General features: G+C 38.0%; 1 protein-coding gene across 1 annotated transcript in view; it reads right to left on the bottom strand.

Moving 5' to 3' along the window:
* slit3 (slit homolog 3 (Drosophila)) overlaps positions 1–15140 on the bottom strand; it is a 529641-nt gene that overhangs the window by 445735 nt on the left and 68766 nt on the right. Inside the window, exon 2 of the mRNA XM_039774192.1 lies at positions 5241–5312. Coding sequence (XP_039630126.1) covers positions 5241–5312 — 72 coding nt within the window. The remainder of the gene's footprint in view (positions 1–5240; positions 5313–15140) is intronic.

Below are 15140 nucleotides of genomic sequence, written 5' to 3'. Positions count from 1 at the left end.
TATGGGTAAAACTTGTGTGTGCTATGGTAGTCACACTACATCATTGCTGTCAATAATTAGGCAATTTCAGCATACAGATAAATACACAACACCTACACATGCAACAGAATATTCTTTAGAGATACTTAGATGATACACGTCCTATCCTGTTTAATAGCATAATTCCTGTGTACTCTCCTAGTTATCAGACAATAAGCATTCTGCCCATTGAGCTCTGTTTGGTAAACAAACCACTTCAATATTGCCAATGTGATTGAGAACAGCTGCATTTATTCACTATCATCCATCATTATTCTTCCCAGGAGATAAACAAAATCTTTTTCTTCCCAATAAAAGAAATCCATGACATTTCCACCAGGTATGTATTATTAAGCAAATATACTATAAGTGTGAAAACGCCTAATTATAGCATTTATTCCTAAAACTTGTTTTTGGTTGCCACTAATTGGCCTCACACTACATTTTTATCATTTAGAAGGGGTGATTTGCTGATTTTTCATCTGCTGAGGGGCAAATAAACATGTTTTATCAGAAAGGACAGAATTAGATGTTAGATGTTGAATCTCTAGAAGACTTGCTTGATCAAGGCTAGCTTCCAGGAGGCCTAGAGTAAATATCTATGAGATGCAAGGGCAGATCTACCATCAGGGTGTGCTGGGTGCACACCCAGGGGTCCATGTCAGCATTTCCACCAGGTATGTATTATTAAGGTTTGGTTTACTTGAAAGTTTGGTGTGTGAAACCCAACCAAGCTAAATGAAGACTGAAACAAAGTAACTACAGTAATCACACAAAAGCAAATATACTATAAGTGTGAAAACGCCTAATTATAGCATTTATTCCTAAAACTTGTTTTTGGTTGCCACTAATTGGCCTCACACTACATTTTTATCATTTAGAAGGGTTGATTTGCTGATTTTTCATCTGCTGAGGGGCAAATAAACATGTTTTATCAGAAAGGACAGAATTAAATGATAGAAAAAGAATCCTAATTAAGTTACACTTAGCATGGGCCAGAAATCATTCACACTAGATAGAAAGATAGATAGATAGATAGATAGATAGATAGATAGATAGATAGATAGATAGATAGATAGATAGATAGATAGATAGATAGATAGATAGATAGATAGATAGATAGATAGATAGATAGATAGATACTTTATTAATCCCAAGGGGAAATTCACATTTCCAATTCACTAGGAAGAAGGAATATTAAAGGACACAGTTAAACAGGTGACATTTAGGAGGTAGCCTAAAATGTGTAAAGGTCAACAGGAAGAATATGTGTGAGATTACTTTTAAGAGCAAATACAAGTGCTTGGAGAGGTCCTGTAGGTATTAAACAACTACTCTAGTCCCTTTCAAATTGCACTTATGTATTTACTAAAATAGGGTTAGGCAGTTAACAACCCAAATTTTAAATATTAAACCAAAACAAAGCAAATCCTGTTAGATGTTGAATCTCTAGAAGACTTGCTTGATCAAGGCTAGCTTCCAGGAGGCCTAGAGTAAATATCTATGAGATGCAGGGGCAGATCTACCATCAGGGTGTGCTGGGTGCACACCCAGGGGTCCATGTCAGCAAGGGGCCCTTTCCCTAAGCCAAACTAGATGAAACAATGTAGTATTTGTACAATGAAATGATCAAGGAGGAGCCCCACCCTGCTCGATTAAACAATCAAGCATCCATGCACTGAAATGAGTGGATGGGATGGACAATGAAGTGAAGTGAGAAATACCGGGGTGCATTAAATGACCCAGATTGTGTTCTGCATTGTTAAAAGTATGATCAATTCTCTGTCAAGGAGCTAAGTCACCCAGGGAGCTGGGGAGGACTTAATTTAGACTTGAGGAGACAGCAGGGTCACTGAACTTGAAGAAGTAGCTAGATTATGTTATAGTAAAGAACTAGCAGATGAGAGACAGTGTGCAATATCAACGTTGCAAAGGATAAGGCAGATGGGCCAAAGTTGACTTTAAGCACAAAGTTAGAGGTTCACCCTGTCCAGGGATTTCAATTCCAAAGCTACAGGCATCCAGCTGTTTTCAGGACCTTTTGAATCTGGACAGTTCACTACAAAACCAGTCTCCAGAAAGAAGGTAAGTAGTGACAGTGGGAGACTCGGTTACATTTGCTCCAGAGAAAGCAAGTCTTGTACAGTGTGCTAACTTCCTGGTGCACTGTTAGAACATTTTTCTGGATGGGTAGATAGACTCCTGACAAGAGCAAAGTTGGATTCAATTATTGTTGTCCATGTTGGAAAAAAATAATATGAATAAAGAGCAGGTTCTCACTTCTGCTATCCAGATTTTTAGAACTATGTACTAAGCTATGGAGCAAACCTGACCTTCAAACGAGCCAGTCCAGGTAAGATTGAGGAGATAAGAAAGCTAAAATCTTTTGTAGGAGAGAGAAACTTAAGTTTACATGACATTGGGGTGCCTCCTGAAATAGGTGGGATCTGTACTAGCTGAAGGGCTACATTTGAACCAGTGGAGCACCAGTTCAAAAGGTAGATATTTAGTCAAAGACTGTTTAAAAGAGGAAATGGCCAAAGAGTTTAGGACAGGGAGGCTTTATAACCTAGCATAAAGGAATGGACACTAATATTAATACAAATACAATACAATTTACATATTTATCACACAGTTTAATAGTATGAGTATAGTAACTATAATAATTACATTAAAAATTGCCTACCTTAATTCTAGCAATATCAAAAAAAAAGGAAATCAGTTGGAGCTTTATTTACCTTCATATAATTATGATATTATGACAATAAAAGAAACCAGGGATAAAAAAATGCAAGTAACTGTGATGATTGCAAATATTTTCAGGAGAGAGCGGCAAAACAGTGAAGGTGGGAGACTTGCCATTTCTGTAAATAAGTTCATTAAGTGCCTGCTTCAAATGGGTGTGAGCTACATTTTAGTAAGGATGTTATGGATTTGACTAGAAAACATAAAGTATAGGGGTCTGATACTGGGAGTAATAGATGCCACAATGATGGTAATTGTTTCAATGTGAATCTTTTTAAAAATATCACAATGTTGAGGTTAGAGAGGGCATTATAGTAATGGGGAACTTCAGTTACTCAAATATTAATTAGGATACACCTACAAACAAATGAAAATAAGAATATGAGCTTTTAGACTTAGATTTTTTATACAATATTTTAAAATACCAATGAGGAGAATAATGTGAATATTTATTATTCTGTAATAATTACGATAAACGTGAGAGAGTAGAGGTGATTAATTCATTAAGATTTAGACTATAGTGTGATACATTTCACAGCACATTGGCAGAGTCATATTTCAAAAGGTAAATTTGTTAAATGTAACTTTAGTAAGACAAATTTTGAGTAGATGTGGCAAAATCTAAATTACAATAAGTTTTTAAGTGCATAGTCAGTAAAGGAACAGAGAATGTTTAAAAGCATTTTTCATTTCATTCTGAAATTTAAAAGCAAATTCTGATGTGGATAAATCAGAAGTTAAACAAGAGGTTTAAAAAAACAGATGTATAACAGACACTAGGAAATAACTGTCATCACTAACTGTAGGGCCTACAGTATGTTATGGGCAAAGATTAAAAAGGTATAAGAAATTCTAAAATGTAATCACAGAGAAATATTATAGAAAAGGCAAAATATGACCCAGAGAGATTCTTCTAGTATTTTAGTAGTAAAAGAATGGCCATGGAAGAGCAAATTAAAATATACAGACTGTGGAATGCTCTAAATCCTAGTATTCACATGAGAAGAAATGATCTACAGTACCAGTTACAGGGAGTATCAAGGAAATGCTTAATGATTGGAACAAAGAGTGCGAAAGGTTCTGCTCAGATTAAAATGGCTGTTAATGACAAAATCACTAGAAGCAGAAAACATTTATCCTAAAGTGCTTAAGAAAATTAATAAATACATTGTGGTTTATGGCTGGCTTGTCATCCCGGCCAATACCCCCAGGCCTCCAGATGGAGCTCTCCCTGCAGCATGGGGGTGCCCCGGATACCAGCAGGGAATCATGGACAATGGTGTTTTCTTCTACAACCCTGCTGGATACCACAGGGGCCAACAGAGGACGCTGCAGGGAGGCCCAGAGAGTCAAATGTGCCCTATAACCCGGAAGTACGTCATAGGCAAGGTGACAACAGAAGTGACGTACTTCCGGGATGAAGAAGAGGATTTTTATCTGACCCGGAAGTGATAGGAGATCACATGGACTGAGGTATTGGAAACACTTCCAGGTCACGGAATATTAAAGGACTATGGGAAATCCCAGACGTCGAGCTGAGCTGGGTGGAAGGGCGGCAACGTGTCTGGGAGTTGGTGGATTGGATTATTGTAGTGTATTGGTTATTATTTATGAGTATTGTGGAGAGAAGGGTGCTTTGTGCACTGTGCAGTTCAAATAAAATAATAATTTGGGCTTTTATCTGGTGTCTGACATTTGATCTGAGGGTTCAAGAGGACGATAGCGCCCTCTGTCTGTCACAACATATATAAATCAAGTTTAAGTGACAAGTATGTTTAAAAAATCACGACACAAGAGGAAAAAGACTGAAAGCTACCAAATAATACAATTTTTTAAATGATCAAGTGTTTGGGATAAGTCATATCTTTTGGGTTTGTTTATTTCTTTTTTTTGCAAGTTCAACTTAATTTTATTTAATGATTTACTTTCTGGTTTATTTCTTATATGCACTTCTCCTTAATTTCTATCACTTCCTCAATTCTGGTTTTTATTGTTTGGCGGGAAGACTTTATCGGTGCCTTTGAGAATTTCATAGACCTTGCTTAGGTCTTCATGAAGTGTTTTTCCCACTAAACACATTTCTTTTTCTTCAAGCCTCTGAAAGCACACTGGGGTATTTCTTTCAATCCAGTAGTTGTTTTCCACTACTCAGCTTCTAGTGCTGCAATGTCTTTCCTGACTACCATGCCCACTACCTAAAATAAGTGAATATATGTGGAGAAGAAGTAATCACCTCTATTCTAAGAGATATCATTGTTCTGTTATTATTTTGATAGTTGAAAGTTTCTTATGTATTAAATCAAACACATTATGCAAAATGGCCATATTTTATTTCTTTGAAATTTGAATTGCTTTATCATTTGGAATATATAGTGGCAAGAAGAAGGATGAGATCAGTGGAGTCTTACTGACATGTTCAGAATTTCCTTTAATATCCCAATCACAAAGAAAGATGAAAAAATAAAACAAAAACTTACAAAACTCGCAGGTTCTTCAGACCAGTGAAGTCTACTTTCGTAATTCGAGTTATATTGTTTCTGTCCAAGTCTCTACAAAATAAAACAGAAGAAAGAAAGAGTCAAGAGTCTGGTTGAAAGAGGCTAATATCACATGCTATAATGTCAGATACATACAGTAGGTGTTTACCTTCATTCACTTAGCAAGCAGCCCACCAAAGAGTTTATGCATTTCAAATATGGGCTTTAGTGGATGGCATATTGCATAGGTTGGCTTTGGCTAAGAAAATTCCATTAAAGTGGAGAGCAATGTCAAGGGCTCTTAAAAATAGACTTTTAAGGAGATTTACAGTTCTGACCTCTCCACTATTTAACCCAAAGTGACTTTTTTATTTTTTACATCCCTCCCTTTTTTCCAACCACACAATGGAATACAATTAATCAAAAGTAAACAATTTTACCGATGCATGAAAGCCTTTTCAGCTACAATGTCAATTTTTGCTAACAAAAGGAAGGCTGTGACTGCTGCTAACCTCACATCCTGCTTTAATGGGCTTCACCCATGACCCCTAAGAATTCGCTCCGGCATACCAGATAGCTGCCTGTGATGTTGTCTTTCGTCAACCTGTTATTCAATCTGCTAGTGCATCTTTTTGAGAAGTCCATCTGAGGGCTGACTTGCAAACTATTGTCCATAGGTCTCTGTGTGCTTTTTTTAATGTCACCCTTTAGCTATATTAAAAGTATAAATTTTGTCAATGATTTATGCTTGTTACACTTCATGGCCAGAAATAAACCTAGATTTGATAAACCATTAAACATTATCCAATCCTCAAATTTTGCCTTTAGACAGACATCTTTCAGTTGTATGATTAACTACTGTTTTCGTTTTTTCTGCACTATATTTCTTATGGGTGGTAAACCTCCAGTATACTTGGTTTGACTCCTGACCTGGTCATTATCTGTCTGGTTTTCAAACATGGATGAACATCCTCCATCACAAAGACACAAAGAACTATCTATCAGTTAATTTTATGTTGGTTCAGAGAGAAAGTGAGCTTGAGAGAGAGTTCCCAAAGATTGACTGGCACACTTTCCAGGGTTGGTATCTGCTTACAAGTTGATGTTGCAAGAACAGACTCTGGCCTAGCAATCCTAATTTAGATTATATGGGTTCAAAAATGTAAGCATGGACTTTAAGCTCTATGCCCATGTACTTGTTCATTTCTGGTCTCAATTTCACCAACTCCTGAGTTTGCTTATTTGACTTATATTTAACTTTTTTAAATTATTTCCTTACAGAGTCTTAGGAAAGAAAACAGAGTTAATCCATACAGTACAAGGGAGAAGCACTCAGAATGGCTGGAGTTCTGGTCCAACACTGGGATCCCTACACTCTAATGTACATACATTGGCCACAACAAAAAAGCAGCACAAAGGAGAAAACTTACAATTTAAAGTAAAAAAGCACAGAATTATTGAAAGGTGTTTGGAATGAAGGAGAAGTTGAACTATCTAGCAGAAAACCATACTCATACAAAAGAATCATTAACCTGAAAAACTGAACTGCCTTATACCACAATACTATAGTATGTATGTCATTTATTCATTGCCTTTTTGCAGACACATCCTGCTCCAAATTATATCAGGCACAAAAATGATAAGGCATAAGCACTGGTCCATCATTTTAACTTGCTTATCCATTTCAAGGTCATGAGGAGCTGATGCCTGTTCTAACAGCTGACACAACACAACAGACAACTTTGGATGGGCACCAGCCCATTGCTATACACATCCACACTAACTCATAATGTCCCAGTTTTTCACATCTTCATGCATTTTCCTAAGGCTAAAATAGTTCATATTCATACCATTATGCAAACCCTGATCCAGGCTTAATGGATGCCGTAAGCCCTGTGCTTCAAATACAATTGCCCAGAGTGTAGCAGTCAGATCCCTAGAGTCGCCCTCCACTAGCCATCTGAGAAAACACCTGCTGCAACTTCTCCGTTTTGGCCTATGCAGTGGTAAAAGAACTTTGCCACATTACAATTAAAGTAGCAGAATCTGTTTAACCTTTTTAGAACAGCCAAAAGATCTACTTCTTCAGACTTTGTATGTGCTCAGATCTGACATCAAGTGTAACAGTGTCATTTTTTGAGATTATATGCATAGGTTATTAATAATGTATGTATTTTTGTGATTCTTAACTTGAGATCCATGTTATTGACTTGCAGTTATTAAATAACCCTGACAAAGTGCCACTGCTTTAGGAAATGACAGTTACTCATATTTTGTGTTCATGCATATATAATTTGTAAGATGGTTTAACTAAAAATGTCACTAAAATGAATTTATGAAAACATCGGCCACTTAACTTGCCTACATACTAAAACCTAGAACATGTCTCTTTGAACATTGCATTTTAATGTGTATGTGAAGCATTTAAATTATAGTGTGTACTTAGACAATCACTTAAAGGTCATTTTTAAAGCACACAGTTTAATACTTGTCAAGCAAATGTATTTCAATCAATTCTAAAACGAGCACCTTAATTTACATGCTCTGTTTACATCTACAAAGCCATCATTAGTAATGACACATCTGCTGTAGGCTCTGTACCCAAAGCCAAGATGGACATCCTGATCAAAACGGCAGCTGCACCAAGTCACTTTATAAAGTGTGTGGAGGCTGGCCCGGACACAGACAGGCAGACATGTTCATTTCACCCAACACACGTTTATTTACACTATTTACAAAGTTCATAAGTGCCACACAAACCCCACAAGTCCCCAAAGTCCTGGCCTCACAATGCCTTACTTTCCTCTTCAGGCCGCCTCCTTGCCTCCTCCAGCAAGCTCAGTCCACTCCGCTCCCGACTCTCGCCCTGAATGAAGGGAGGTGGCTCCTTTTATCCACACCCGGATGTGCTCCAAGTGCTTCCCAGCACACCCCAGTGTGGCGGAAGTGCCGGCTGTACCCCCGGAAGCACTCCAGGTGTCCCTGCTCCTCTTCCCCCCAGCACTTCCTGGTGTGGCGGAAGTGCTGAGGTCCAGGGCTCCAAAGGCATGGGGGCACCCCCTGGCGGTGACCACTGGCCCCTACAGGGTGGAGCTTCAAAGCTCTGTAACCGTGGCCCCCAAAGGAACCAGGGCGGCTGCCCCCACGTGGTCTGAAATGGGCGCACGCCCTCTTCCGGTCCTCCAAAGCGTCCCGGCTGGGTCATCGCCCCAGGCATCCCTGACAAGTGATACTTCAATTACTGTATAGCAGTGTACATGTTCAATTTTCTGATGGCTAAAAAGCAGATTCAAATCTGACTGCCATCTGTAAGCACTCTCTGATTATGTGAGATCCGATTAAAATGTTTTGTAAGCCGTCATATTTAGGATCATGTTAACTATCATTTATGATGAGAGATGCTACATACAATATTGTTTGTTTAAAAGGAAGCATTATTTAATTGAAGAAAGAAATTAAATCTTACAAATGTAATAATGTATATAAATGAGTTGGATAAAATTACAGTAAAGTATATCTAAAAATAATTGCATTCACAGATAGCAATAAACAAGTGAAGCTAGCAAAATGTTTTTTTGGTTAGTAAAATTTAAACAAAAAGACATGAACAATATTCAGAATTGGACATATATGTAGGATAAAATTTTAATTACAGGTAAGGAGTTAAAGGATTTAATTTAATTAAAGAATGCAGTGAATAGAGTTATAGAATATCACTTACAGTACAAGCAAAAATGTGAGGCCAGTAGATTCATGACTGCCCACAAACAGACAAGTGAACACAAGCAGTCACGGGCTAATAGAATGGTGGCTTTAGCCGCCACCCCAACCTGACACAGACAGACAGGACACAAGTTTCAACACACAGCACATGATTTATTTACAGTTAGGGAAGTGTTTCTTCTTCGCTCCCACACAGTACAACACAGTCCATACAGTACCAACAGTCTCTTGTCCACTCCACTCCACTCCACTCCACTCCACTCCACTCCACTCCACTCCACTCCACTCCACTCCACTCCACAAACTTCATCTACATTCTCCCACCATTAAGTGGTGGCGACTGGCTCCTTTTATAGGTCCTGGGAGTGTTCCAGGTGGCTCATTAAGATTACCTGGAATCACTCCCAGGTGTGGTGTAATGAGTCCATTATACGGCTCTGCAGCTCCCCTTGGTGACCTCCATGGAACCTAGCAGGGCTGTACCAAACTCCAGCTTCCAGTATACCCTGCCAGAATCCACAGCTGTCCTGGAGGGCTGCCCTCTAACGTCCTAGGGGAGGTATTGCCTCATCAATGCTTTTTCACCCGGTCCTTCAATTCTGTTAACATCCCGGCCAGGTAATGGCTATGGCCGCTCGTCACAGTGTCCATATCAGGGGTCCCCAACTCCAGTCCTGGAGGGCCCCAGTGGCTGCAGGTTTTCATTCTACTCCTTTTCTGAATTGGTAACCTGTTTTTGCTCCTAATTAACTTCTTTTGAATTAATTTTATTTGACTTGCTCTTGAAGACTCAAGCCCCTTAATTGTTTCTTTTTCCTTAATTAGCAGCCAAACAAAAATGAGATACAAAATTAGTCAAAACATGACCAACAAACTGTCTTGATCATACAATATGTGAAAATAAAGAAAGGTGAAGGTCTCCAAAACATTTTATTAGTGCTCTTAGAAAACAGAAAAGCAAAAATTTCAAAAACTTCTGCTATTGCATAATGAAAGCAGCAACAAGCCATGGAATTAAAGAACGGATTTAATTAACAACAAGAATCAGCTCCAAATTAAGCAACTGGTTGCAGTGAAATTGGTTGGAGTTTGAGGTCCTGACTTAGTTGATCGTCTGTTGGCTCATTCACTTCACATTTCATTTCTGTTTGGGTGCCATTTAAGGAACGAAATGAAGCAATTCAGAACAAATCTTATAGAAACAAGCCAATTAAAATTCATTCAGAAGAAAATAATTAGCAGCAAAAACAGTGCACTAATTAAAAAAAGGTTTAGAATGAAAACCTGCAGCCACTGGGGTCCTCCAGGGAGCTGGGTACCTCTGGTCAATATGCTTAAGATGTGTCTTGCAATTGTGACTCCATATCTGGAATACTGGCCGTGGTTGTAGTTTCCATATTAGAAGAGCAACTTAGTACCACTAGGTAAGGTCCAGAGAAGACATGCTAGACTTATACTACATTGACACTGCTTCCAAGTCAGAAATTCAACATAAACACCCCAGGAACTTAGAGCTACAAGCCATACAATTTGGGGAAAACAAAGCTACCCGAATTCTCTGAATTGTAACATAACCTTCACCTTAGCCTAGTGTATAAGATAATTGATACAGCCTGCTCAGACAGAAAAGCAGTGTCTGTGGTTGATTTAAATTTGGAGTGGTAAATATATTTACTTTGGTTTTCATGTTCATAAAAAATGTTCCATTTATCTTTAATTGTTTTTTTTTTGTTTATTTATTTTTTAAACAGAGGAAGTAACAAATCAACAGCAGCTCCATGTTTCAATAAACAGTCCAACCGGAAATTCACTTGAATGCACTGATGTGGGAAGGTGGAATATGACAACTTGGGAATACCAATATTTTGACAGCAAGGAAATGCAGCAATATTCCAGACCTTCAAGTAGTACAAGACAGGAAAGTTAGGAAGCTGAATGTTTTAGGCTTAAAATAAATGAAGACTGAAGATTGACATCATAGCTGTAATCGAATTAATGAAGGCAGGAAGTAGAGTGTTTCATAACTCTTACTTGAAAATTACTCCTTAAACAAGTAAAAAGAAGCTAAGGTGGAAGCAGAGTCAGGTTAAATTTACTTACAGACCCAGCATTGAGGGTCTTAATCCAGTGCCCAATCATTGCGTGTGAGAAATCTACACATTCTCTTTATATCTAAGGGGTGTTGAACTTGAACTTTATTGTCAGGCAACATAAATTCTATTAATTTGTCTCTTTGTTACAGCCACAAATACAAAGAAATAGCAAAACATAAGCAACACTATAATGTATGATCTATAATATCATCATAATATTATATAAAACAACATAATACAGTAAAGTGCAAAAAACACAGTAATGCATAATGCAATACCACAACCTCTGGCAACCAGCAAAGATGGCCATTCCAAACTGGCCCTAGGTAAATGGACGAGGTGTGCATGAATTGGTCCTATTCTTCAGCTCAGAGTTGCAGGGTTCGAGTCCAGTATAAGACAAAAAGGAACTAAAAACAACAGCTGTATGTAAAATAAACTGACAGATTTTGTAAAACTACTGAGTCAATCCCTTTGTATAAACTTTATTTTTTACAATTTCTGATAGCACAGTACTAATCTCTTCTACCGTACTGATCCAGCTATTATAACTATCAATTAGCTGTACTCACTACCACCCTCCTTATGTATCCCTACCACCACTTTTCGTTTATTTGTCTGTACCCAAAAAATACACAAAGCTTTTTTTAGATATATTTAATAGTATTTTAGATTTCCGAAAATGATTTCCACATACAATATCTTGAAACAACTTTGTGCCTTTTCTAAAACATACTTCAAATATCAAAATACATTTTGATAAATCTTACATGAAGCGGAAATACATTTTAAGGTATCAGTAAAATTAATGTGAGATACCCAAGAAAATGTATTTTAGATCATTGTGTTATATTGTGTTATATCAAACAAAAGCCAATGTCAAAATATACGAAATGCATTTTAAGACATCTTGAAATAACATCCAGACTACTTTAAGAAAAGCATAAATGTGTATCCAAAATAGGAATGCAGAGTATTTCTGCCTTAACTCTAGACCTTGCAGACCACATTTTGTAAACATGTGGTGGAAAATATAAACACGTACTAATTGTAAAAATGTATTTTAACATATGGGGTGATAATCCCGATTTAAAACGATTGATCTCTTCTGGTCTTTAAACCAATATGAAGGTTAAAGCCTACAACATTAGAACAATCTAGACGAGTACAGGCCATTTGGCCCAAAAAATCTTGCACTTGCAGATTAGTGAGTGTCTGATGGAATTTATTCTAAACGTAAACGCTGTGGCTGTGCCGTGGTGGCTATGCTGGTGCAGTACAATACAGTGCAATACAACTCGGAGCCCTGCCACGTGCAAAAGTTCGCTGACAACACTGCTATCGTGAGCTGCATCAGGAGAGGGCAGGAGGAGGAGTATATGGACCTAATCAAGGACTTTGTTAAATGGTGCGACTCAAACCACCTACACCTGAACACCAGCAAAACCAAGGAGCTGGTGGTGGATTTAGTTAGGATATAGCGGGTTGGATAATGGATGGATGGATGGTGGTGGATTTTAGGAGGACCAGGCCCCTCATGGGCCCCGTGATCATCAGAGGTGACTGTGTGGAGAGGGATGTGAATCCAGCAACTGCTGGATGATAAACTGGACTGGACTGCCAATACTGATGCTCTGTGCAAGAGAGGACAGAGCCAACTATACTTCCTTAGAAGGCTGGCGTCCTTCAACATCTGCAATAAGATGCTGCAGATGTTCTACCAGACGGTTGTGGTGAGCACCCTCTTCTACACGGTGGTGTGCTGGGAAGACAGCATAAAGAAGAAGGACGCCTCACGCCTGGACAAACTGGTGAGGAAGGCAGGCTCTATTGTAGGCACAGAGCTGGACAGTTTGACATCTGTGGCAGAGCGACGGGCACTGAGCAGGCTCCTGTCAATCATGGAGAATCCACTGCATCCACTGAACAGGATCATCTCCAGACAGAGGAGCAGCTTCAGAGACAGACTGCTGTCACCATCCTGCTCCACTGACAGAATGAGGAGATCATTCCTCCTCCACACTATGCGACTCTTCAATTCCACCCGGGGGTAAACGTTAACACTACACAAGATTATAGACTGTTACACCTGCCTCACACTGTCAACCTTGTATTTGTTAACTTGCACTGCTTTTTTTATTGCTCTTTAATTAATATTATTTTTTATCAGTATGCTGATGCTGATGTATGTGAATTTCCCCTTGGGGATTAATAGAGTATCTATCTATCTATCTATCTATCTATCTATCTATCTATCTATCTATCTATCTATCTATCTATCTATCTATCTATCTATATATATATATATTGCCAGAGCTAGTGTTGTTATTTTTAATTTGATGCTATTGTATGTATATTTTTGCACATTATATAAATGAGACAATAACAACAGCATGTAACAGTGTGAAACCATCTAAACACTTCTTGAGCTTGCTCTACTGGTATATTGTTACATTCAATACTTTACATAATTGTACAACAGAGCTATCTAGCTGTGTTTACATTACCTGATTGTCATTTCAAATTATATAATCTGCTTTGATTTTATATCATGTAGAATTTTCATTTTCTTATTACAGCAGAACCCCAAATTTAACAGTGACAGCAAATTTTTCAGAATTAATATTTATTTAAAAAAGGAACGTGTGTGTCTTACTTAAAATGTATTTCATAATTACTTGCACATCAGCAATTTACTGCACTACAAAAACAATGACCCAGATATTTTAACATATGTGCTGTGTTTTTGTTGCAAAAAAATAATAGTAAACAATTTTAAACCCTGAACTTTAACATTTTTAACTAATCCATCATTTATCATTATATTAGATTAGCTAGATGACATACATGTTATTAATCTCAGGGGCAATTCAGATACAGCAGCAGAAAGATAAAGAGCAAGAATATATACTCGCAGGACAAGTAAATAAGTAAAAATAAACATAGCAAGTACATCGGGTGGAAGCATTGAATTGCCTGATACCAGTGGGCAGATAAGACCCCTAAACTCGCTTCTTAGCACACTGTGGTGGAATAAGCCTGTGGCTAAAAGTGCTCCAAGACAGCACCTCCTGGAGGGAATGGAGGGGATTTTTCATGATGGCATCTAATTTTGCCATCATCCTGTTTTCCACAACAGCTTTTTGAATGTCCAGGGTCTGCTCTGCGATGGAGCAGGCTTTCCTGATATGTTTGTTCAGGCATTATAATGCACTTGAGCTTCTGAGGTTAGTTTCTGCTCCAAATGTACAGTAAATCCACATGAGATTACCTCAAAAACATTTTGTTGACAATGTGGCCTCTGACTGATTTTTGTCCATGGAATCATGCAGATAACAATGCTGTATTTTTATCTATGCATACAATTTTAAACAACTCATTTTATTTGTTCATTTTTTAACTTCACTTTCCTTACTATTATTCTTTCTGTCCAGTTCAGGTTGCAGGTTGGAGGAAACAGAACGGTTTTGTGATGGGCATTTGACTGACACACTCATTAGGAAGGGACAAAATCATTATGGTATGATGGCAGAGATCATTTTGTGCCAAATCATATTTTTTTGTGTGTTAGTACGGAATATGCTGACCTGAAAGTGCATTGCTACTGAGGTACTGGCAAATACTAACATGGTGCATTGGACTCTGCACTGTTGATTCTTTAGGAAACAATCTGCATCACTGGTTCACTTTCCTCATACCTGTTCAGATGCATAAAACAGTATTTATGAGTATGCATATTTACAAATTCTTGTAAGCTTTTTGCAATCAATTAAATGTGAGGTTTAAATTGCAAGCTTAACACAAAGTTTTTCAAGCCTGCTTAATCTAATTCTGGTTTTGGGGGGAGAGCCTATGGCTGGAACAAGACAGGAAAAAACCCTGGGAGGGAAGCCAGACCATTACAGGGCCCACTGATGCAAACATCCACATTGTGCCAATTTACACTTGCCATTTAACCTAACACACGTTTGAGATATGGGAGGGAAACTGTGCAGACCATGCAGAGAATGTTCAGACTGCACACAGACAGTCTGTGTGTTTACATAACCCGGCTATTTACAGAAACCTGATTTCTAAAATGCCA

Source organism: Polypterus senegalus, chromosome 13 (genome assembly GCF_016835505.1).
Source record: "Polypterus senegalus isolate Bchr_013 chromosome 13, ASM1683550v1, whole genome shotgun sequence".
Taxonomy (NCBI): domain Eukaryota; kingdom Metazoa; phylum Chordata; class Cladistia; order Polypteriformes; family Polypteridae; genus Polypterus; species Polypterus senegalus.
This window is presented reverse-complemented; position numbering and strand designations above follow the sequence as displayed.